Below are 25,270 nucleotides of genomic sequence, written 5' to 3' on the forward strand. Positions count from 1 at the left end.
CTGTCTTGACAGCTCTGGGGATTTCGTTGTGGAAAACTAACTTCCCTCTCTGTCTCTCTCTCTCCCTGTAGTGTATTTCTTATTGTTCTATTCTTTGTTTCTTTGCCATTGGAGTAGAAGTGTTTGGTTTTAGATGTTTGTCTTTTAGATGAGAACTGCTAATAACCAAGAGTGAATACCTGGATTCCAGTCTCCTGAGCATAGACGCGCAGACTGAGCTGGGCCTCTGCTGGGGAAAACAAAATATACGCTGGGTGTGGAAGAAATTTGACCCTGAAAAATGTGTTTGCCCTTCTATGGCTCTAGAAAACATTTGATTAGAATTCAGCCTGAGTGGTCACACGGCACAGACTCTCATTGTCTGTGTGAATTGGGTAGGGGTGGCCAAGGGTGGGGCTTCAGAGAATGTACTGGTAATTTTAATATGGAAACATCTAAAACAACTAGATGTAAATACAGGGAACAGATCATATTAACTACTTAATGGAAAGAAAAATATGTGTAGATACTATTAACAAATGACCTAATGAAAGGGAAGTCACTGCAAAATAACTGTTGAAATACTCTGTGTTCCAGTCAATTGATGCATTAGTTTAAATGCATGGAAGAAATGGCCACATGTGAGAAAACTCCCTTCATGGAATGACCCCTGGATTTTCCCAATGATGGGATGTTAAGCAGCCATGAAAAGTTGATTGATTGAGAAAGTGTTTGTGGCCTATTAAGTGAAAAAAGCAGACAGTAAAAAAGCGTAAGCCCAATTATCTCTGCCTCCTAAGAGTGGGGTGAAGTGTGTTTGGGGGTGGGGGGGCGTGCCTGAATCAATGCACTCTGAAGTCAAGCAGGCCTGAGTTCCACAAGTGAGTTTCTAGACTTTCTACCCCTGTGCCTTGTCTGTAGAATAAGAGTGATGTCATTTCTGCCCTCCTGCAGTTGTGAAAATTCAGTGAGGTAATACTGTTGAAATAGCACACTGCTGGACACCCGCATGCTTGACAAACGTTGGTTGTTATTATTTTTATCACCTTCATTGTCGCCTCCGAGGGCAGCTAGATTGTTTTTGGCACCAAGGCAGGAAGGTGCCAATTAGACAAAATTCTTACTTTTTGCAAGACAAGATCCTAGATTTCCTTACATCAGATGGTGCTGATTATAGTTCCTGAAGCTATTGTGAGGTTAAGTTACATCCCTTTCCTTCCACGCCATGTTTCTGCCACCCTCCCTTTGGGTGTTGGTATCAGGACTAGAGATCTGAGGCCAGCAAATATAATAATTTTTCCAGCATAATTGAGCCATAGTTGCATATAGGACATTATTTGAAGTCATTGTGATATACCTATTTTGGCTAATGTGTGTATATCGACATTTCACAAACTATGCCCCACAACTTTCAGAGAGACATAATCAAAAAGGGAAGCTTTCTCGGTCAAATATGTTGAATATTCAGCCCCTTTTTGGAAAGACACATGCTCTGAGAAGTTCTGTTGAGAAGAGACATCTATTCATGTTTCACCTCGTTTTTGCCCCAGGTTGTTTGACCATGGGATGGATTATTTTTGAAAAGTCCTAATGATATGTCAAGGATCATTAAGGTCCCATGGAGCACAGTTTAGAAAATGCACATATGCAATGACAACCTCAGAGAGACTGAGGTTAGACCTTGTTTTGCTGAAAGTTTTACTTTCATTTCAGGTTCAAAGGATTTGTTAACAAAAGGAACCACTCATTACATACAATTAAACAACTCCAACACTTAATAGAGGATTATTTAACTTAATTTCAATATACAGTCATTAAAAGAAGAGAAATAGAAATGGTAGAAAGGAGTAACAGCACACGCATCACCAAACTGGGCCAACCGACATCCAGATTAAATAGAGCCGGGAAGTCCCTGGTTAATAGTCATCTGGAGTCCCAATTGGGAAAAGGTCCTGGGTAGTGTGTTCACTCTATGGGTTAGACTTCAAATTGCAGTTTCAGAGGCTCCTGCCTCCCAGGCCCAAAACTGATATCATCAGTTTGCACCAAAAAATGCAGCTCTAGTTTTACTTTAATATTTTTATGATGCTGTTTGTTTTATCTTGTGAATCATAGGATTTTGTTAAACCCCAGACGTGGTTGGCCAGACCTCCAGGAGCTCCCTGGTAGCTCAGCTGGTAAAGAATCCGCCTGTAATGCGGGAGACCTGGGTTTGATCCCTGGGTTGGGAAGATCCCCTGGAGAAAGGAACGACTACCCACTCCAGTGTTCTGGCCTGGAGAATTCCATGGACTGTATAATCCATGGGGTTGCAGAGTCGGACATGACTGAGTGACTTTGACTTTCACCAGAAGCTCAAGAATTCCAAGATCCAGTCTGTTTCTTATCTAAAGTCCTGCCTGAGTAGCTGTGCTTATGGGCAGGCATAGAATCCAGGCAGTGTCCAAGCAGGTCAGAAGCAAGGTCAAGGGTCTGCTTTCCTGCTTCTGAAGCCTGGACAAAACTTCCTCCATTTTAATTTCCCAAATAGAACTCTCATGATTTTTTTTTCTTCTGATTTTGTAGTTACAGGAAATTCCAAGATATCTGCACAAGTATTTTCTTGACGGAATGTGATTTCTCAAGTCTTTCCAAGTATGGTGACCACACCTTGAGAGTCAGGGCTGAATTTGCTGATGAGAGTTCAGACTGGGTAAACATCACCTTCTGTCCTGTGGATGACAGTAAGCCAACTTAGTTTTCATCTCATTGTAATGTCATCACCCTGCCTTGATTATTTCCCCCTTGGTTGGCCCATGGGCAAAAATTCTTTGAGTGCCCACCAAGTGGATGGCCTTGGATGAGGAGCAGAGGGATTGTAATAAAGAGGGCTGTGACCTTAAGGAAGTTTGTGGGAGAGACAGGATAGGATCAGTATAAGGCAATAAACATAGTACAGGTTTCTGCTCCTTAACTGAACAGACTTACCAGTTCATGACTGGTTCCAAATCCTATTTTAGGGCCCATTTATGGAAGTTCTCTTTACAAACTGATGCCAAATATCGATAGATATGCAGTTTGCCCCAAGGTCACAGGGGTGATGAGCAAGTAGCACAGGAATTCACACCCAGGGCTTCTGTGCCAGGGCTCTCAGCAATGACTACCCTGAGTCCAGTATTTGCCTCTTGAAGTTTATATGATGGGAGAGTGCTTCAAACTGTCACGTGGACCTATTTATACTTGCTTCGGAAAAACACCCGATGAATGTTCTTACCTGGTCTTCAGCTTCTAACGGAGTAGAAACAGGGTAGAATGCTAACCCAGGCCTATTAGCAGCCCCCAAATGTAACAGCTGCCAGACAAGAATACCAGGTGTAACTCAAACAGCATGATTGCCCGGGGCTATTCATGATTCATTCCACAATTATTATTGAGCACCTTCTGTGTGCCAGCACCTACTGTGTGCTGAAGCTACAGCAATGAACAAGACAAAAACCCCTGCCCTGGTGGAATGTACATTCTAATTGGGAAGACAGACAATAAATAGACAGATACATATTTTATGACAGATAGTGACTGTGGCTGTAAAGAAAATAAAGTAAGGTGCCGGGACAGGGAGTGGTGGGAGCTGTTCTTTACATCGCATGGTGAGACAGTTCTCTTTGAGGTGGCAGCAGTTGGCCAGAGACCCAAATGAGTTGAAGGAACCCATCACGTGACTGTCTAGTAAAAGAGCTATGGGGAGAGGGGAGTGATTTCAGACTTCGTTGGAAAATGTATTTGTTGGAAAGTGGTTTAATTATATAGGTTAAACACTGAAAATAGAAATACCATCTCTTGCTTCCAACCTAGCAATGGAAATAAAGAAAATTCAACCCAACCAAAAAATAAAAATACAAAGGAGGGGGGGAGAGGAATAAGCCATTAAAAACAAAAAAAAAGCAGTCTTTACAGAAAACACAAAGTAATGTAGTTGGAATAATTGCAAATATATCAGAAATCACAATAAATATAAAAGGACGAAACCTGATTAATAAAGGCAAAGGTAAAAAGATTTTTTTTTTTTTAAGAAACAAAATCTAACTGTCCTTAGCCACATCAGACAACATCACCACAGTGGTGTATCAAAGGGCAGAGTACTTCAGTAGCCCAGTTGGTCTGCCCAGTTACGGAAAGTAAATGTTGATGTTTTTAACATGTGAATTTTGATTGTCATTTTGCTTTGTTCTCATCCTCAGCCACTATCGGACCCCCCAGGATGCAAGTAGAAGCACTTGCTAATTCTTTACATATGCGTTTCTTTGCCCCAAGAATTGAGAATGAACCTGAAACATGGACCATGAGGAACATTTATTACTCATGGACTTACCATGTGCAATATTGGAAAAATGGCTCTGATGAAAAGGTAAGTGCGGTGAATCACGTGCATTGCAGATGTCAGCGCCCTGTCCTTTGGTCAATGCTGGTTGCAGGCCATGATGATGGAGAAAAGCTTTGCCAGGTGGCAGCACCTTATGGTCCAGAGAATCTCTGGCCTGGTCCTTTGAGCTCCAGAAGCTACCCATTCTGGGGATGACTGCTGTGTCTGGTCACACTTCCCAGGCTTCAAGGGCAACACAGAGAGCAGACTTCCTGGGTGCTGATGAAGGAGAACAAGCCTTTTTCTCCCCAGAGGGAAATTGCTAGAGAAGGCTAAGCTGACTCAGCAGCTTGCTGGGGGAACTTGGGGTCACAGGAATCAGGTGATCAGTGAATGACTACTGTTTCATGGTATGAGGCCCCACATACACCACAGAATAGTCAAGTCCATGGTCAGGGCAGCCCCAGCCCTGGATGAATGGTGGGTGTCACATTTTGTGGGACTGACCCCACCTCTCCCCATTGCTTTTTTCCTCTTTCAGGAACAGTGCCTTTCAAAACATGAGCTGGGAGTGGAAAGACCCTGCTGGCATGTTGCCCCTGCCACTGTGTGACCCTGGTCACATTCTTGACCTCAGCTTCTCAGGTCTGCAAAATGGGCATATAACCTGCAGTGCAGGAGACCCGGGTTTGATCCCTGGGTCGGGAAGCTCCACTGGAGGAGGGCATGGCAACCCCTTCTTAGTACTCTTGCCTGGAGAATCCCGTTGACAGAGGAGCCTGGCAGGCTGCAGTCCATAGGGTCGCACAGAGTCAGACACGACTGACGCGTCTAAGCAGCAGCAATAACTTACTTCACAGGATTGTTGAGGAATTTAATGACATAATGAAAAAAAGTAAAAAGAAAGGTAAACTTGTCCCATTGCCTGAACAATGTGTATTGGTCACTCTGTGAGATTCCCTTCCCCTTGTGCAGACAGGTTAAAATGCTGTTTTCATTCATCTTTGGTCACCTTTAATTCTTCCAGTGCTTCTGAGCCGAATGTCATTTCTGGTCCTAAACTGACTTACATACATGTTATGTAAGTTACGTTACATATATGTTATCTCCTCTACATTAAATCATGAATGCTCATGCAGTTGGCAAGAACAGGTCACCTGTGTGTATTGTCTGAAGTGAAGTGAAGTGAAAGTCGCTCAGTCGTGTCTGACACTTTGTGACCCCATGACTATACAGTCCATGGAATTCTCCAGGCCAGAATAGTGGAGTGGGTAGTCTTTCCCTTCTCCAGGGGATCTTCCAAACCCAGGGATCAAACCCAGGTCTCACACATTGCAGGATTCTTTACCAGATGAGCCACAAGGGAAGCCCAAGAATACTGGTGTGGTTAGCCTCTTCTTTATCCAGCGGATCTTCCTGACCCAGGAATCAAACCAGGGTCTCCTGCAGTGCAGGCAGGTTCTTTACCAGCTGAGCTACCAGGGAATCCTGTATTATCTGAGGAATGATGTAATTAAATTTATATCTACATACTGTATAGTCCCCCAAAATCTCAAGTTAATTTCCCCCCAAAAATGCTCCATTGTGATTAATTCATAATGTATACAAATATCAGATCACAATGTTGTAAACCACTAAGATATTGTGTATCAGCTACACTTCAATTTTTTTAAATGCTTCATTAAATGATGCAGGATATCTGCCTTCTTCACAGGAAAGATGATTTTGCTTCTAGTCAAGACCCTGAGATTACATGTGCCTAGGAAGCAATACAGAACAATAAGTTTCATGATTGCGTGTCGAATGCAGGGGTCCCTGCTAAACTCTGAGATACAAAGATGACTCCTGGAGCTAGCAGGGATTAAGAATCAGATTCCACAGTTACCCAGGGCTTGAGTGCCTCCTGCCCCAGGCATGAAATGCAAAATCCAGTCTATCTTTAGCTTCTTATCTAGAATATGCCCTCAGGACTGGCATCTGGTTACACATTTGTCCCTTCCTTCTGCTTGTGGTGTGGAAGACTTTGGTGTGAACATACAGAGTCTTGGAAAGGCTGCATGCTCCCCAATGCGTGTCTCTCAGGGCCTGCAGGGCCACCTTTACCAGTTTATTGTGCTATCAACTCAGTGTTCCTGTCGCCTTACCCCCATCCCCACCCTCACCCTTCTGCAAATTCACGTGCTGAAATCCAGTCCCCAATGTGATGGTATTAGGAGGTAGATCATAAAGATGGAGCCCTTGTGAATGGTCTTAGCACCCTTTTAAAGGAGGCCCCAGAGAGCTCCCTCACCCCTTGCGGAGGACTCAGCAAGAAAACCCAGTTATGAACCAGGAAGCAGGCCCTCCTGAAAGGCCAAATCTGTTGGTGCTTTAATCTTGGACTTTCCAGTATCCAGAACTGTGGAAAAGAAATGTGTGTTAATAAGCCACCCATTCTTTGGTATTCTGTTTACAGCAGCCTGAAAGAAATAAGATTAAATGGTTCCCTTTTAGAATGCAAGTGTCTCCAATTCAGGTCCCTGAGCTAAAAACATTAAAAGCTTCTAGAAATTCTTTCTTCCTGGTGGGAGAAGGTGAGGAGATAAAACCAGAAGTTGGGGCTTTCCTGGTGGTCCAGTGGTGAAGAATTGGCCTTGCAATGCAAGGGACATGGGTTCCATCCCTGGTCCAGGAAGATCCCACGTGCCATGGAGCAACTAAACCATTTGCCATGACTACTGATGCCCATGTGTCCTAGAGCCCGTGCTCCACAACAAGAGAAGCCACCACAGTGAGAAGCCCAGTCACCTCAACAAAGAGTAACCCCAGCTTGCTAAAACTAGGCAAAGCCTGAGCAAAGCAACAAAGACCCATCACAGCCAAAAAAAATAATAAATCCTAAAGAAAAAAAAGAAGAAGAAGCTGTCCAAAAGTTAAAAAAAAAAAAAGACTTCACATCTCTTCCCTATCTGATTCTGACGTGTCAGCCTCTGAGTTTAGCCTTGAAAAAAAAATGCATTGTAAGGTTTTAGAGATATTGGGTTTCTGGAAATGAAAGCCAAGAATTTTTGTTTTTATTTCTGTTTTTAATCATTAGAAGTTCTACTATACTCTTCATGTTTCAATTGGTAAAATCCAGTTCTTGTCTTCAGCGAGCTCAGCTTCTCCTAAAGTAAAAGAATAGAGACAAGCTGTCAGCAAACCCAGCACCCAAAGAAAAGTAACCAATTACCAAAGTAAAAACAGAGTCTGTGCTCAGTTTCTATTGAAGCTCCTAGTCACATGGCAAATTTTTCATAAGGCCCTTTTATAAGGAATTTGTAACCATGCTGGAAATATAGCCATATGTACTCTTTTAATTCCCTTTATTTTGCTGGAAACTATTGTTACCAAGTCCAAGCTCAAGCTGCTCACCACACAACAAACCAATAAATCAGAGCCGAGGTATCGAGCCAAGGAACAATGACTTTATTTGAAAAACCAGAAAACTGAGAAGATGGCAGACTAATGTCTCAAAATAACTTTCTTCCTGGGCTCTGGACGCCAGGTTCTTTTATAGAATAGAGAGGGAGAGGAAGTGAGGAAGTAAAAAGGCTATTAATCTTGCAAGGATCTCCTGGAATGGCCAACCTCGGGGGTTGGAGGCGGGGAGCGGATGTGTTCATTTCTTCCTTCCTATAGCCATTCACAGGTGGACAGGATCCTGAACAAAGGCACTTGGGTTTAGTATTAAAGGAGAGGGGCAGGATACCCCCAGGCAGGCCATTATATATAAATAGTATCCTCGTAGTGAACAAAAGCAACAGGAAGCAAAGGTTAAAATAAAAGAAACATCAAATATGGAGCCAGATTTTGTTCTTCCCAGCAACACTATTTTGGGTTCTCAAATTCAGAAATATATCATCAATTACGATATCTTATATTCAAATTAAACTGAGATAAGTCTGGGATGGTCCCACCAGAGGCAGGCTATGGTGTATATCCTTGAGGTGAAATGAACCGTTCAGGGAAGGCAGCCCAGGTGCATGAATGGGGAAGTGATTCAGAGGAGAACCCCAGGCAGCTAGGGCCAAAAATCACATTGAGTCTTACTGTAGATGACTGGTGTGTTTGTTTGCCAGTGCTGCAGTAACAAAGTACCATAAACTGGATGGATGAAGCAACAGAAATGTATCGCTTCAAGGTTCTAAAGGCTGGAAGTCCAAGATCAAGGTGTCAACAGGATTGGTTCCTTCTAAGGACCAAGAGGAAGGATCTCTTCCAGGCCTCACACCCAGCTTCTGGTGGGTGCTGGCCAATTTTGGATCCTTTACCACTCCAGTACTCTTGCCTGGAAAATCCCATGGACAGAAGAGCCTGGTAGGCTGCAGTCCATGGGGTCGCGAAGAGTCGGACACGACTGAGTGACTTCACTTTCACTTTTCACTTTCATGCACTGGAGAAGGAAATGGCAACCCACTCCAGTGTTCTTGCCTGGAGAATCCCAGGGACAGCAGAGCCTGGTGGGCTTCCGTCTGTGGGGTCGCACAGAGTCGGACACGACTGAAGCGACGCAGCAGCAGCAGTATATAGAGGCATCACCCCAAGCCCCACCTTCATCTTTAAGTGGCATTCTGTGTCCCCGTCTGTGTCTAAATGTCCTCTTCTTTTAAGGACACCAGTCATACTGGATTGGGGCCCATGCTAATAACCTCATTTACGTTGATTACATCTAAAAAGACCTGTCCAACCAAGTCACTTGTGAAGGTACTAGGGGTTAGGATTTTGATGTAAGAATTAGGAAGGACAAAATTCAACCCATACAACTGGTTTATCTTTAAAAAGAAAAAAAGCGGGATGGTTTGCATATCATTTAAACTAGGGAATTCAGGGAATGAGGCAGTTTGTCAGGACCATGGTCAGTCCTTGCCCTTCCCCCTCCTCCCCACTTAGAATGATCTCAGGGTCACCTGAGATGACCTGGGAGGAGCATCTGCTTCCTTTATCCTCCTATTTTGAGCCTGAAGTAAAGATTATAACCAGTAAGTGGCAGATGGCGGGGTTGGGGAGCGGCGGGTGCGGTGGGAAATGATGTCCCTTCACTGCTGAGACATGTTCTGATTTTTGTCTCTGTTACTAGTTTTCAATCTCTGGTCAGTATGACTTCGAGTTCCTCCGAAATCTTGAGTCACAGACAACTTATTGTGTTCAAGTTCGAGGGTTTCTTCCTGATCGGAACAAAGCTGGAGAATGGAGTGAGCCTGTCTGTGAGCAAACAACCGTTGACGGTGAGTCCTGAGATGCACCGTCTGCAGTTCTGTCTCTGAGCACCTTGTTTTTGGGTGGGGGGCGGGGGGACATGGGTGGTGGTGGTGGGGACCCATGCTGCAAGGCTTGTGAGACCTGCGTTCCCCAAACAGGGACTGAACCCGTGTCCCCTGCGGTGGAAGCACAGAGTCCTAACCCCTGGACCCCCAGGGAATTCCCTCCTCTGAGCATCTTCAGTGGCTTTAGAGACTCCCAGCGATTGTGCCAGCTGAAAGGCTCCTTAGAGATCATCACCCAGCTCAAACTCCAGTTCATCCCTGACTGACTGAGCCTCATGCTCGGAAGGAGACCACCACCTTCTGAGGCAGCTCGTTCACTCCTGGACCCAAGGGATTGATGGACAGTCCTTCTGTCCAGAGAGCTAAGGTCTCCCCACACACACCCACCTCCCGTGTGCTTGTTCTCTCCTCTTGGGCTCCCTGAGCAAGTCTCAGTCCTCCCAAGACCACCCAGCAAAGGTCGAGCCCTGATGCCCTCCACTAGAAGCCTTTCCTTCCCAGGCTGTACACCTCCAGTTCCTTCACACATCATAGGAAGAGTTTGGAAACCCCATCACTGTCCTCAGCAAGATAGTTTTAGGGTTCCTCATGAATTATGGCACCAGAACCTCAACACAGTCCCCCATATATGAGGTACACGTACACCAGTGTCTAGTAGAGTGCCTCCACGCTTGATGTTTCTTAAAACACTGGGAGGGAGGAAGGGAAGGAGAAAAAGAGGGAAGAGGAGGGTACCAGTTGGCCTAGACACTGAGTAATTAGGTACAGATGTATTATCATTCGAGATGATAAAATCTTATAGTCTGCACACAAATGAGGGGCCTTTGGGGGCTTTTTGTTATTTAAAGACGTTGTCCAGAGGATCCGCCAGCTCAGATGCATACAAGCAGGTCTGATCCTGGCTCTTTTCATTTATGGAGTCCCTTTGGAAAGCAAAGCAGTGATCTGGGGATTACAGAAATACAAAGGAGAGCAATTGTAATAAAAGAATTCCCTCTGCAGTTTGAGGGAGACTGGAAACATGTATATGTATGGCTGGGTTGCTCTCCTGTGCTCCTGAAACTGTCACAACATTGTTAATTGGCTATACTCCAATATAAAATAAAAGGTCTAAAAACAAAAAACAACAAGAATGATGCCAAGCAACTGAGTATCCATATGCAAAAAAAAATTATCTCCTCCAGACAAAGGGGAAAACTCCCATCTTCTGTGTCACTGCAGTCCTGAGGCCGCTGTGTTGCTGCCATCATGACACTTCATCACTCAGCTTATCAAGTTCTTCCCGAAACTTGGTTTTTGTCATTGGACGTATTTCTCGCCCAATTTTGCACTGTCTTATCAAAGAAAAACTGATTTGCTAGGAAGAGCTTCAGGATCTTTAACAGTTTGTTGTTTAAACCGTTGGTGTGTCCAGGATGCTGCTAAGTCACCTCAGTCATGTCCGACTCTGTGTGACCCCATAGATGGCAGCCCAGCAGGCTCCACCGTCTCTGGGATTCTCCAGGCAAGAACACTGGAGTGGGTTGCCATTTCCTTCTCCAATGCATCAAAGTGAAAAGTGAAAGTGAAGTCGCTCAGTCATGTCCGACTCTTAGCGACCCCATGGACTGCAGCCTACCAGGCTCCTCCATCCATGGGATTTTCCAGGCAAGAGTACTGGAGTGGGGTGCCACTGCCTTCTCCGCGTGTCCAGGATAGGCCTTCTCTAAACCGCTTGACTACTTAATGGTCACCAATCCATATGAACACAGTGGACTATTTTGTAAGCTATTGTGTTTGACTGTCCGCGAAAGACTTTGGCAAATATCAGCTGAAATCAACACCCAGTGCCAAGTGCATTATTGTCTCAACTGTGTCCCATGAGTGTTTATGGGATGTTTCTCAAAACAAGAGCCCTGTAGTCAGATGTGCCTGGAAATGAAGGTTCACCGCATCTCCCTCTCAGAGAAAAACACCCTATATATGAGCATTTTTCGCATATTTGATCTTTCAACACCTTTTTTGAGAAGGAGCATTTCCAAGAACACAGCTTGAGAAAAACCAGCCTGCAATAGAATGAGAAAGACTAGAGATATATTCAAGAAAGTTGGAGGTATCAAGGGAACATTTCATGCAAGGATGGGCACAATAAAGGACAGAAACAGCAAGGACCTCACAGAAGCAGAAGAGATGAAGAAGAGGTGGCAAGAATACACAGAAGAATTGTACAAAAAAGATCTTCATGACTGGGATAACCATGATGGTGTGATTGCTCACCTAGACCCAGACATCCTGGAATGTGAAGTCAAGTGGGCCTTAGGAAGCTTTACTACTAACAAAGCTAGTGGAGGTGATGGAATTCCAGCTGAGCTATTTCAAATCCTAAAAGATGATGCTGTGAAAGTGCTGCAGTCAACATGTCACGAAATTTGGAAAAGTCAGCAGTGGCCACAGGACTGGAAAAGGTGAGTTTTCATTCCAATCCCAAAGAAGGACAATGCCAAAGAATGTTCCAGCTACTGTACAGTTGTGTTCATTTCACACCCCAGTAAGGTTATGCTCAAAATCCTTCAAGCTAGACTTCAGCAGTATGTGAACCAAGAATTTCCAGATGTACAAGCTAGGTTTAGGTAAAGCAGAGGAACCAGAGATCAAATTGCCAGCATACACTGGATCATAGAGAAAGCAAGAGAATTTCAGAAAAACATCTACTTCTGCTTCACTGACTATGCAGAGCCTTTGACTGTGTGGATCACAACAAACTGGAAAATTCTTCAAGAGATGGGAATACTAGACCACCTGGCCTGTCTCCTGAGAAACATATATGCTGATCAAGAAGCAGCAGTTAGAACCAAACATGGAACAACTAACTGGTTCAAAATTGGGAAAGAAGTATGTCAAGGCTGTGTATTGTCACCCTGCTTCTTTAATTTATATGCAGAGTGTATCATGTGAAATGCTGGGCTGGATGAATCACAAGCAGGAATCAAGATTTCTGGGAGAAATATCAACAGCCTCAGATATGCAGATGATATCACTCTACTGGCAGAAAGTGAAGAGAAACTACAGAGCCTCTTGATGAGGGTAAAAGAGGAAAATGGAAAAAGCTGGCTTGAAACTCAACCTTCAAAAAACTAAGATCATGGCATCCAGTTCCATCACTTCATGGCAAGTGGATGGGGAAAAAGTGGAAACAGTGACAGATTTTATTTTCTTGGGCTCCCAAATCATTGCAGATGATGACTGCAGCCATGACATTAAAAGACACCTCTATGGTGGCTTAGATGGTAAAGAATCTGCCTGCAATGCAAGAGACATGGGTTGGAAAGATCCCCTGGAGGAGGGCATGGCAACCCACTCCAGTCTTTTTGCCTAGAGAATCCCCATGGATAGAGGAGCCTAGCCAGCTACAGTCCATGGGGTCACAAAGAGTCGGACACGACTGAGCAACTAAGCACAACGCAACACAGCCCCTTGGAAGAAAAGCTATGACAAACCTAGACAGCATATTAAAAAGGAGAAACATTAGCTTGCCAACAGAGGTCTGGATGGTCAAAGCTATGGTTTTTCCGGTAGTCATGTACGGATATGAGAGTTGGACCATAAAGAAGGCTGAGTGCCAAAGAATTGATGCTTCTAAATTATGGTGCCTGTGAAGATTCTTGAGAGTCCCTGGGACTGCAAGGAGATCCAACCAGTCAATCCTAAAGGAAATTAAGCCTGAATATTCATTAGAACTGATGCTGAAGCCAAAACTCCAGTGCTTTGGCCACCTGATGCCAAGAGCTGACTCATTGGGAAAGACCCTGATGGTGGGAAAGATTAAGGGCAGGAGGAGAAGGGGCTGCAGAGGATAAGATGATTAGATAACATCCCCAAATCAGTGAACATGAATTTGAGCAAATTCTGGGAGATAGTGAAGGACAGGGAAACCTAGTGTGCTGCAGTCCATAGAATCTCAAAGAATCAAATGCAACTTTGCCATAATTTCAGCCTTCCCTAGTGGCTCAATGGTAAAGAATCAGCCTGCCAGTGCAAGAGACGCATGTTTGATCCCTGGGTCGGGAAGATCCCGGGACAAGGAAATGGCAACCTGCTCCAGTTATCCTTGCCTGGGACATCCCATGAACAGAAGAGCCTGGTGGGCCACCGTCCAGAGGGTCACAAAAGAGTCAGACACGACTTAGTGACTAAACAACGAACAGCAAGTAGCCACTTAACGATCCATTTTAGAATTTTTGTATTTTTTTCTGGACACTGAATCAGGCTTACCAGCCTGGAGTTTCCTGAATCTTGTTGAGATTTCTTTCCCTTGTTTTGTAGATGAACAAAGTTATTTGCCCAAATCCAGGAATCTTTCATCTCACCCGGTCACGTGATCTTTCCAGTGTCATGCAAAAGTATCCTGCAATAATATTAAGCACGGTTTCTCAGGATTACAGAGCCACATAGAAAATGGAGTCTTGCTGTCTCTCTAGAGGGAATTCTCTGCCTCTCTCTTTTTTCTGTAGCCCCCGGCTAGTGCCGAGCCACTGCTGTCCAAAGCTAAGTCCACCTGCCTGTGTTCCACCCTGTGGCTGAGCCTCTGAACAAGTGCCTCTAAATAACAAAAGCCTGCCTTAATAAAAACCAAAAAACCTTTTTTTTTTTGGCTGCCCCGCAAGACTTGTGGGATGTTCGTTCCTCAACGAGGGATTGAACCCAGGCCCTTGGCAGTGAAAGCACAGAGTCCTACCCCCTGGACCGCCAGGGAACTCCCCAAAGCCTACCTTTTTATTCCGCTCATGAATCATTTGTACTTGAATGAGAGTTCTGTGCCCTGGGAGCACCCATCCTGTTTAAATCACTAGAATCCTGACTTTGGGATCTTCGCTCTTTCCTCTAAACAAACACCTGCTGACTGCTTTCTCCAGGGCTGAGTACATGCCTGGTTGTCCTGTGTCCCATCCTTCCCTGCTGTGAATTCCAACACAATGAGTGACGTGGGGCAGGTCCTGGACTGCCCAGTGCCTCAGTCACCTCATCTACAAGATGAGAGTAATCAAAGGTGTCACCCAGGACAGTGCCAGGCACAGTGTCAGCCTGCAATACGGGTTAGGTGTCATTACTGTTATTAATAAGGACATTTTTCAAATCATACTTTTAGGGACTTCCCTGATGCTCCAGTGGTTAAAAATCCACCTTCCATTTCAGGCGATGCAGGTTTGATCCCTGGTCGGGGAACTAGGATCCCACATGCTATGGGGCGGCTTAGCCCTTGCACTACAACTACTGAGCTCTAGAGCCCTGTAACTAAGACCTGACAGCCGAATAAATATTTTTTAAAAAATAAAATCATACCTTTAAAATATTACTTAAGGCTTATGTCATGAAACGTGGCATGAGGCTCACACTTGGACCAAAAAGAAAAGTATTTCAAATATCTTGTGACTCTAAATGATCACTCATTAACTAACAAAATCCAGACATTTTATAAAAGAAAAGAATAGCCCACTGAAAACCTGCTTTTGTCAGACATCAGTTTAGGGGTTTTTTGTTTGTTTTTTTAAATGTAGTTCTTCTATTTAAACCTCACAAGTTTTCAGTGAAAGTGTGGAAATGTTCTTCTCCCCTTTCCCAGAAGGAAGGTGAAGATTCAGAGAGATGAAGTAACTTGCCCAAAGTCAGCTCAACCAGTAAATAACAGGAAGTAACATCTCCGCCCATACCTACAGATTGATCCCATACATAAGCAAAGGCATGACTTGCCCTTGGGTGAAAGAGGAAAAGGGAGTTCAGCTGACCGCATGGTCAGATAGACTGAAACAAGTTAGAGAGCTTTACATAGAGAGTGTTGATTACTAGTTCAGTTCAGTTCAGTTCAGTTGATTACTAGTTTCTTCCAAAATTCACAGCCTATGTAAAGCAGTATCCCCTCTCCTTCCCCATTTCCCCTTCTTGGTAAGTCACAAAAGCATCTTTTGAATTTTATCACCATCAACCAGGTGTGCCCATGGAATAATGTCCTTGTGTAAGATGCTGAAACGTCTGGGTTGGAGGCCCAAGGGGACCCAGGAGCTGCCCCCGAGGGGAAACATCACAGTGTCACCAACCATGCCAGGGTGGGGCCCAGGAGTCAATGTTCAATGAATATTTAATGAGTGATTCTGATGCATGGCAAATTAGAGAGCTACAGAAATATTAGGTGGAAAGATAAAGAGATGAGTAGATGGGTCCTGGAACTTCCTCCAGAGCTGGGATGTCAGATCCCAAAGCTGACCTACCATCATCAGCTTTGGTAAAGCCTGGGGGCCACCCCCACCAGTTCCCTTGCCCCACAACCCTGTATCCACCCAGAAAACCCATCTGAGTTGAACCTGCTAAAGTCACCACCGCTCGATTCTAGTAACTGAAACAAGAATTCATGGGGCACAGGGATAAGGAGTGAGTTCCCTGAACTCGGCCAGGGCACTAGCTGGAAAGGCTGCAAGGTCACTGCCAGTGTTAATCACAGTGCAAGAGTGGGCAGCAGGCCAGTGCAGCCTCTTCCCCCTGATGGGTGCCCTCACCGTTCGCTAGATGTTTAAGGAGTGTCTATGGCCATGCACTGTGCCAAGTGCTGGGAGAGGCCAGCAGGGGGCCTGCTGTCCAGGTGGCTCCAGGACTGTGTGCCGATCAGGGTTCTTTGATCTGCCCTGGGGAAGTAAGAGTTGGCACTTTGCCACAATCCCCATAGAGGGACCTGCTCTTCCAGGGCAAGGTTCCTTCTCCTGGCCTCTCCCAGCACCAAACACTTTCAGTTTGCATCAGGAGGGTGGTGCTGGCTGACAGGGCTGGTCACAGGGAGGCTGGCAAAGGGGCCTGGTAAATGAGGGGAGCTGGGCCACCAAGGGTGACCCCCTGGAGACAGTCCAAGATAAAACCGGACATCAGTTAGGGTGGTAAAAACAGATTTGATTCATTCATGACTGGAGGAGGCGAAAGAGCTGATGGGGCATTTTAAAGACAGAATTGGGAATCGGGGCGAAAAGAGATCAGGGTCATGGAAGTGACAAATGACCAAAACTGGGTGGGCGCGTGGGGCGGTGTTAACGCATTTAGGCCGTTTTCTGCGTCTGCTGCTAACTGGATTTTATCACCTGCGGTGTTCCCCTTCCCACTGGGACTCTGAGGCAGAGACTCTTCCTCTGTCCTGATGCTCCATCCTGTTGATGACATGTCAAAGGATTGGCTTCCAGATCCTTGAGAAAGACATTCCTGGATTGAAGGAGCTAATTTAGGTCTCACAGGGAGAGAGGAAGGATTTACAGTCCTGAGGTTTTTATGAAAGTGCACTAAGAAAGGAAGGTCAAGAGTTGGCATAACAAAGGTGAATTCTTTTGGTAGCTTTGAGTTTTTCCAGACAGGTGCTCACAGAGGTGCTGGGGAAGGGAGGGGGGCGCCCAGAGATCAGCTTTGGGCTGCTGGGCACCGCACTAGCATTTGGAGAGGTCTCTGTGCGCAGGGGGTCAGATGGGGTCCCCTGTGCAGTTCTCAGTACAAAACGCTGTAGCACGTGTGTGTCACTGGGGCTCTGGTGCCCGGGGAGCCCCAGGAGCTGATGGCTCCCCTGTGGGTAGATAGCGAGATCAGAGCTCGTGCAGCTGCTGCTTTTTGGGGCGTATCAGCAATCATGCCCCAGAAACCCAACTTGGAGGATGGTAGGAAAGGGTGAGACTTGAAAACCTCTGGATCCTCAAATAGCTGCTGCTGTGTTTCCTTCTGAGACACACCTGTGCCCCCCACCCCGCCCCCGCCCCAGCGGTAAGGGGTTCCCAATTAGATCATGATAGTGAAAAGAGCGTTAAGGTCACCATCACCCAAGCCATGCATGACGCGAATATGACCCAGCCCTTCATCCCTGCAGAAACCACCCCGTCCTGGATGGTGGCCAGCGGTGTCCTGGCAGCCTCCCTGTGCGCCGCCCTCCTACTGCTGCTTGGCTGCTTCTTCCTGCTGCGGTGCATTTACAGGAAGGCCAGGCACGCCTTCCCCCCGAGGAATTCTCTTCCGCAGCACCTGAAAGAGGTAGGTAGTGGCACAGAGCCAGATGTGGATAAGAAGACGCTGATGTTCAAAGTCAGAGCTGCCTAACTCAGCCCGGCGTGGTTTCTTGGAGGATGACACACACCTTGCATGCAGGTCCCATTCCTGGTGCCCTTTCAGACAAGTCTGAGCTCAGGGAACAGCTCTATAGGAAGGAGGGGCTAAGGTTTCGTTCCTAAAAGCCCTTCCTCCAGCCTGGATGTTTGTTCCTTCTCTGACCTTCCCTACCCAGAGCCCCAAGTCATCAGAGAGCCAGGTGATGGTCCTGGAGCAGAAAGGGACCATGCCGAGCTCAGAGCAGAAAAGATGGGAAAGAGAGGACTCTAGGCTGAGTGCCAGCAAACAGCCAGGGACAGCGGAGGGGCAGGAGCAGTGTCAGAGGGGGAAACGTCTGAGAGTGACTGAAATTACGGAATGTGTGTCCCAGGCTTTAGGAAAGCAGTTCTTCTCTTTTTTCCTCCAGGAAAGTGAAAAAAAAAAAGTGAAAGTCACTCAGTTGTGTCTGACTCTTTGCGACCCCATGGACTATACAGTCCATGGAATTCTCCAGGCCAGATATACTGGAGTGGGTAGCCTTTCCCTTCTCCAGGGCATCTTCCAACCCAGGAATCAAACCGGGGCCTCCTGCATTGCAGGCAGATTCTTTACCAACTGAGCTACAGGAAAGGTACTTTCAAAATGTTTGGGTGGAAGAAAGAATGTACCTGGATAGAGCCTGTAGGACAGAAGCAGCTTTAAGAAATGAAATCTTGCTTACATTCTCATTTTCGTTTCACTTAGAAATGAAGTGAAAGGAAATGTGAAATGAAGCCCGCCTCTCCCCTGGGCTGGGTGTGGGCTCCCCCTGGAAGGAGGCGCAGTTGGGATGGAGCAGTTCTTTCGGCTCAGGGAACCTCCCGGGGTGGGGGGTAGGGGGGGAGCCCCACTCCCCACTCCCCACTCCCAGCAGCCAAGGGAGCAAGCGCCTGCTTCCTAAAGAAGATTGAGGTGAGGATGGCGCATCTCAGCGTCCACTCCAGCCTACGTGTAAACCGCTAGGACCCAGGGGTGCAGCTTCTCTAAGAGCTGAGTCGATCTGCTCCCCCGGGGAAGGTTACAAGAGGAACGTTAAGGGAACAAGGGCCAGCCCCGCCACTGCAGCTGGTCCCGTGGGCGCAAGTGACACCCGTGATCTCACTGCTCTGCCGTCTCTTCTCCCCTGACACGGGCTACTGACCTGATGGGGGCGACTCAGACCCTCCGCTCTGCCAGGGCTGAGCCCCTGGTCACAGGACACCAGAGACCCCGGCTCTTGTGCTTCTCCACGTACCATCAGAATTGGGCAGGAATCCCCCCTCCCCTCCAAGTCCCATCATGTAGCAGCAGCCTTTTCTCCTCCTGATGACCCACGTAGTGACTCCTGACTGCTTTCCTGGCCGGCTAGGTTTTTGGCACAAGGATCCTGACGTGAGAAGGTGGCAGCTATAACTTACAGTTTGATGGAATCCCTACCGTGTCCCCTCGTGGAAACGTCTCCCTCTGGGATAATAACTGTTTTAGGCTTTGTAACCAAGATTGAGGTATTATGTGGTTGTTGGTCTTTAGTCACTAAGTCGTGTCCAGCTCTTTTGCGACCCCATGGACTGTAGCCTGCTAGGCCCCTCTGTCCATGGGATTTTCCAGGCAAGAATACTGGAGGAGGTTCCTATTTCCTTCTCCAGGGGATCTTCCCAACCCAGGGATCTAACCTGTGTCTCCTGTATTGGCAGGCAGATTCTTTACCCCTGAGCCACCAGGGAAGCCCCAAGATATTACATAGGTACTAATATAACCTTTGTCATTAGCTTCTCTTCTTTTCTCAGCTGTTTGTAAAGGCTTCTCAGACAACCATTTTGCCTTTTTGCATTTCTTTTTCTTGGGGACTGCCTTGATCCTTGCCTCCTGTACAATGTCACAAACCTCCGTCCATAGTTCTTCAGGCACTCTGTCTATCAGATCTAATCCCTTGAATCTATTTGTCACTTCTACTGTATAATTGTAAGGGGTTTGATTTAGGTCTTACCTGAATGGTCTAGTGGTTTTCCCTACTTTCTTCAATTTAAGTCTGAATTTGGCAATAAGGAGAAAAGAAGAGAAGCTAAAGGCAAAGGTATAAATGAAAGATATACACATTTGAATGCAGAGGTCCAAAGAATAGCAAGGTGAAATAAGAAAGCCTTCCTCAGTAATCAATGCAAAGAAATAGAGGAAAACAGTAGAATGGGAAAAACTAGAGATCTCTTCAGGAAAATTAGAGATTTTCTGATTTCTAAATGCAAGGGAACATTTCATGCACAGATGGGCACAATAAAGGACAGACATGGTATGGACCTAACAGAAGCAGAAGATATTAAGAAGAGGTGGCAAGAATATACAGAAGAACTATACAAAAAAGATCTTGATGACCTATGTAACCACAATGGTGGGATCACTCGCTAGAGCCAGATACCCTGGAATGCGAAGTCAAGTAGGCCTTAGGAAGCATTACTATGAACAAAGCTAGTGGAGGTGATAGAATTCCAATTGAGCTATTTCACATCCTAAAAGATGATGCTGTTAAAGTGCTCAATATGCCAGCAAATTTGGAAAACTCAGCAGTGGCCACAGGACTGGAAAAGGTCAATTTTCATTCCAATCCCAAAGAAGGACAATGCCAAAGAATATTCAAACTACTGCACAATTGCACTCATCTCACACACTAGTAAAGTAATGCTCAAAATTCTCCAAGCCAGGCTTCAACAGTAGGTGAACTGTGAACTTCCAGATGTTCAAGCTGGATTTAGGAAAGGCAGAGGAACCAGAGATCAAATTGCCAACATCCACTGGATCATCAAAAAAGCAAGAGAGTTCCAGAAAACATCTACTTCTGCTTTATTGACTACGCCAAAGCCTTTGACTGTGTGGATCACAACAAACTGTGGGAAATTCTCAAAAAGATGAGAATACCAGACCACCTGACCTGTCTCCTGAGAAATCTGTATGCATGTCAAGAAGCAACGGTTATAACTGGACATGGAACAACAGACTGGTTCCAAATAGGACAAGGAGTACATCAAGGCTGTATATTATCACCCTGCTTATTTAACTTATATACAGAGTACATCATGAGAAACACTGGGCTGGATGAAGCACAAGCTGGAATCAAGATTGCTGGGAGAAATATCAATAACCTCAGATACACAGATTATACCACCCTTATGGCAGAAAGTGAAGAAGAACTAAAGAGCTTCTTGATGAAAGTGAAAGAGCAGAGTGAAAAAGTTGGCTTAAAACTCAACATTCAGAAAACTAAGATCATGGCATCCGATCCTATCACTTCATGGCAAATAGATGGGGAAACAGTGGAAACAGTGACAGACTATTTTTTTTGGCTCCAAAATCACTGCAGATGGTGACTGCAGCCATGCGTCTTTTAATTAAAAGACGCTTGCTCCTTGGAAGAAAAGTTATGACCAACCTAGACAGCATATTAAAAAGCAGAGACATTACTTTGCCGACCAATGTCTGTCTAGTCAAAGCTATGGTTTTTCCGGTAGCCATGTATGGATGTGAGAGTTGGGCCATAAAGAAAGCTGAATGCTAAAGAATTGATGCTTTTGAACTGTGGTGTTGGAGAAGACTCTTGAGAGTCCCTTGGACTGCAAGGAGATCCAACCAGTCCATCCTAAAGGAAATCAGTCCTGAATATTCGTTAGAAGGACTGATGTTGAAGCCGAAACTCCAATACTTTGGCCACCTGATGCGAAGCACTGACTCATTTTAAAAGACCCTGATGCTGGGAAAGATTGAAGGCAGGAGAAGAAGGGGATGACAGAGGATGAGATGGTTGGATGGCATCACCAACTCAATGGACACAAGTTTGAGTAAGCTCCAGGAGTTGGTGATGGACAGGGAGGCCTGGCGTGCTGCAGTCCATGGGGTCACAAAGAGTCAGACACGACTGAGCGACTGAACTGAACCGAGTGACTAAGCACGCATGCACAGTTTTTTCAAAAGTGAAAAGGAACAGGGGACTTCCTTGATAGTCCAGTAGTTAGCACTCTATACTTCTACTGCATGGGGCGCAGATTCCGTCCTTGTTCGGGGAACTAAGATCCTGCGTGCCTTGAGGCATGGCCAAGAAAAACAAAACAAAACACAAAACAACAACAGATAGCTCGCAGGAGCCAGCTGTACAGCACAGGGAGCTCAACTCAGGCTCTGCGATGATGTGGGTGGGTAGGATGGGGAGGGGATGGAGGCCCAAGAGGGAGGATACATATATGCATGTATGTATACGATAGCTGTATATGTATACATATAGCTGATTCACCTCACTGTACAGCAGAAACTAACACAACATTGTAAAGCAATTAGACTCCAATTAGTAAATAACAAACCAAAAGGAACAGATGAAATTAATATTCGTAATACATTTTATGCAAGCCAATATATCCAAAATATCATTTTGACATGGAATCAATAATTTTTTCATTTGTCAAAACATTACATTCTTTTTTTCATACAAAGTCTTCAAAATCTGGTGTGTGTTTTACCTCTCGACACACGAAGAGTCAGACCGGCCACATTCCACATGGCTGCTGGCTGCCGGACAGGATGGCACAGGGCTGAAGGCTGAACAAAGGGACGGCCGGGGTGCTGGGGAGCACCCGAGAGGGCCTCCAACTCAGCCTGAGGATGCACAGGAGAGTGACTGTTATTCTAAGACACATGTATCCCATGCCGGCTTCCTAGAGACACGGATGCCCCGGGCGGCATCACGATTGTCCTTAAGTCTCCCTCCGGGTTTACAAGAGGAACTGTCAGAGGAGGACCTGTGATCACTAAGCAAAGGAGGTGCAGATTTATTGTCGAATTTTTTGAATTGCGGTAAAACATGCATAACGTAAAATTTGCCACCATCTCCAGTTTTCAGCATACAGTTCAGTGGTATTGAGTACATGGACATTGTTGTGCAACCCGTACACCTTCCATCCTCATAACCTCTTTCATCTTGCAAAACAAACCGGGTCCATTAAACAGAACTCCCCATCTCCCTTCCTCCCCCAGCCGCTGGCCACCACCGTTACTTTCTGTCTGTGAATTTGCGTAATCTAAGTACCTCATGTAAGTGGAATCGTGCCCAATTTGTCCTCTTGTATCTGGCATATTTTACCTAGCATAAAGTTCCTCGATGTTCTGGTATGTATCAGAACTTCATTACATTTTGAGGCTGAAAAATATTGCATTATACAGATAGACCACATTCTGTCAGGTTGGCCAAAAGGTTAGTTTGGATTTTTCCGGAAGATATAACAAAAACCCAAACAAACGTTTGGCCAACCCAGTATCTATCCAGTCGTATGTGGATGGGGTTTCCCAGGTAGCACTAGTGGTAAAGACTCCACCTGCCAATGCAGGAGACATGGGTTTGATCCCTGGGAAGAAGCTGATCCACGCAAAGATCCCCTGGAGGAGGGCATGGCAACCCAGTCCAGTATTCCTGCCTGGAGAATCCCCCTGGACAGAGGAGCCTGGCAGGCTGCAGTCCGTGGGCTCACAAAGAGTCGGGCACGACTGAAGCGACTGAGCACGCACGCACATACGTGTGGATGGGCACTCGGTCTGCTCCCACCTTTGGATCTCATGAATTATGACGCTCTGAAAACAGGGGTATGAATGGATCTATCTCTCTGAGACAGCGCTTTCAGTTCTTTTCGGGTGTATACCCAGAAGTGAAATGGCTGGCCCATACGGTAATTGTTGTTTTTAATTTTGTGAGGAACTGAATACTCTAGTTACATTTTTTTTAAAACAGCATTTTCCAGCCAGGAGTTCCGTAGAAAATTGTGAGCCCAGAAAAAGAAATGGGAAAATTTGTTAATTAGCTCTTTTTTTTTTTCCTCCCTGCAGTTTATGAGCCACCCTCATCACAGCACTCTTCTCTTATTCTCCTTCCCACTGTCTGATGAGAATGAAGTCTTCGACAAACTGAGCATCATCACAGAAGTGTCTGAAAGCTGCAAGCCGAACCCTGGGGCCGGCAGTCTCAGGAACTGACGTGGGCAGGGGTCCTTCCAGCTGGTGTCCGAGGGGGGAGCACACTCAGCCGGTGCAGTGACCCCCTCCTTCTCACATCTGCCTCCAAGGGCAGTCAGAGCGGCCAGCCAGTGCAGCCCGAGACCACCTGAGTAAACCCCAGGTGGAGATCTCACACACAGACGCTGGGACAATGTCCACACCACCAAGGAGCTGGACTTTAAAATGCTCACATGGCAAAATCTTGGGAACTTGCCACTTTTTAAAGGCCTTGATGATTTAAAAAAAAGTTGGCCATTGTGAATTCCCTGATGGTCCATCCCAGTGGTTAAAAGACTCCACGCTTCCAATGCAGGGGGCACAGGTTCCATCCTCGGTTGAAGAACTAAGATCCCACATATCACATGTGTGGCCAGGAAAAAAAAAAAGGTTGAGGTTGGCCACCAAAGGTATGATTCTCAGTCTTATGTATTCACTAATATAAAAAGATTTTAGGGAATTGCCCAGCAGGTCCAGTGGTTAGGACTCCACGCTTTCACAGCCAAGGGCTGAGGTTCAGTCCCTGGTCAGGGAACGCAGGTCTCACAAGCCATGTGGCAAAACAACAGAACGATCAAAAAAAAAAAAAAAAGTTTTAAATGGTTAGAAACAAAAATACAGAAAATGAGGAAGAAAGACCAAGGCATTGTGAAATCTAAGAGTGCCAACAGACTGACAGGGAAAATGACGTCGACTCAGAAGTCGCTGTCACCAAGCACTGTACAGAGTGCAGACTCTGGATTCTCAGGGACACTAGGACTGGATTTATTTTTCTATGCAGACACGTTTTGTATATTGCTGCTGCTCAATTAAAGCCTTACTGTCTATTTAGTCCATGTGCGTTAAATGACACTCCCATCTGTGCGGCTGTTAGAGTGAACCAGGTTCTCATATGCTGTCTTTACTGTTCATTCATTCAGTGGATATTCCTCTGTCCCTGCTTGGCTGTCAGCCAGGGACTGTGCCAGGCACAGGGGCCCGACAGCCACCGGGAAGCTTCAGAAAATAGAAGGCCCTCAGCTTTGAATTCCAGGCTTCCCAGGTGGCTCTGTGGTAAAGAACCCGCCCGCCAGTGCTGGAGACGCAGGAGACAAGGTTCGATCCCTGGGTCGAGAAGATCCCTTGGGGGAGGAAATGGCAACCCACTCCAGTATTCTTGCCTGCAGAATTCCATGGAGAGGGGAGCCTGGCAGGCTATAGTCCATGGGGTCACAAAGAGTCAAACTGAACTGAGCAGCTGAGCATGCACACATGGGCTTTGAATTCCACCTCAGACGCTTATCTGTACATGAAGATGAAAAGACCTAAGGATTAGTGACACTCGGTGAAAAATGCCCACCCCAGTGCCAGCACACAGCAGTTACTCAATAAGTAGTAGCTGGTCTTATCAGCTGCATCATCTCATGGGTGTGACTGACTTCACAAACCTAGGTCAGCAACAAATGTCCCTTCCTCTGGGCCAGGTTGCGCAATAAAGGAGATTCATGGAAGTTCCCCAAAACAGAAAAATTTTTTTTTTAAAACCCACTTTTTAAAATAATTTGACACT

At 45.9% G+C, this 25,270-nt stretch overlaps 1 protein-coding gene across 3 annotated transcripts in view; it reads left to right on the top strand.

Moving 5' to 3' along the window:
• Positions 1-24,552, top strand: part of IL10RB (interleukin 10 receptor subunit beta) — a 28,821-nt gene extending 4,269 nt beyond the window's left edge. The window contains exons 3-7 of one of the 3 annotated variants that reach the window (XM_081572952.1): positions 2,545-2,702; positions 4,197-4,363; positions 9,417-9,564; positions 17,468-17,628; positions 23,557-24,552. In XM_081572952.1, coding sequence (XP_081429078.1) covers positions 2,545-2,702; positions 4,197-4,363; positions 9,417-9,564; positions 17,468-17,628; positions 23,557-23,703 — 781 coding nt within the window. In that variant the 3' untranslated portion in view covers positions 23,704-24,552. Of the gene's footprint in view, positions 1-2,544; positions 2,703-4,196; positions 4,364-9,416; positions 9,565-9,696; positions 10,728-17,467; positions 17,629-23,556 lie in introns of those variants that run through there. The other 2 variants (XM_081572953.1, XM_081572954.1) reach the window with 2 other exon arrangements.
• The last annotated feature ends 718 nt before the right edge of the window (positions 24,553-25,270 follow it).

Source organism: Giraffa tippelskirchi, chromosome 2 (genome assembly GCF_054371585.1).
Source record: "Giraffa tippelskirchi isolate mGirTip1 chromosome 2, T2T-mGirTip1v1.2.pri, whole genome shotgun sequence".
Classification (NCBI taxonomy): domain Eukaryota; kingdom Metazoa; phylum Chordata; class Mammalia; order Artiodactyla; family Giraffidae; genus Giraffa; species Giraffa tippelskirchi.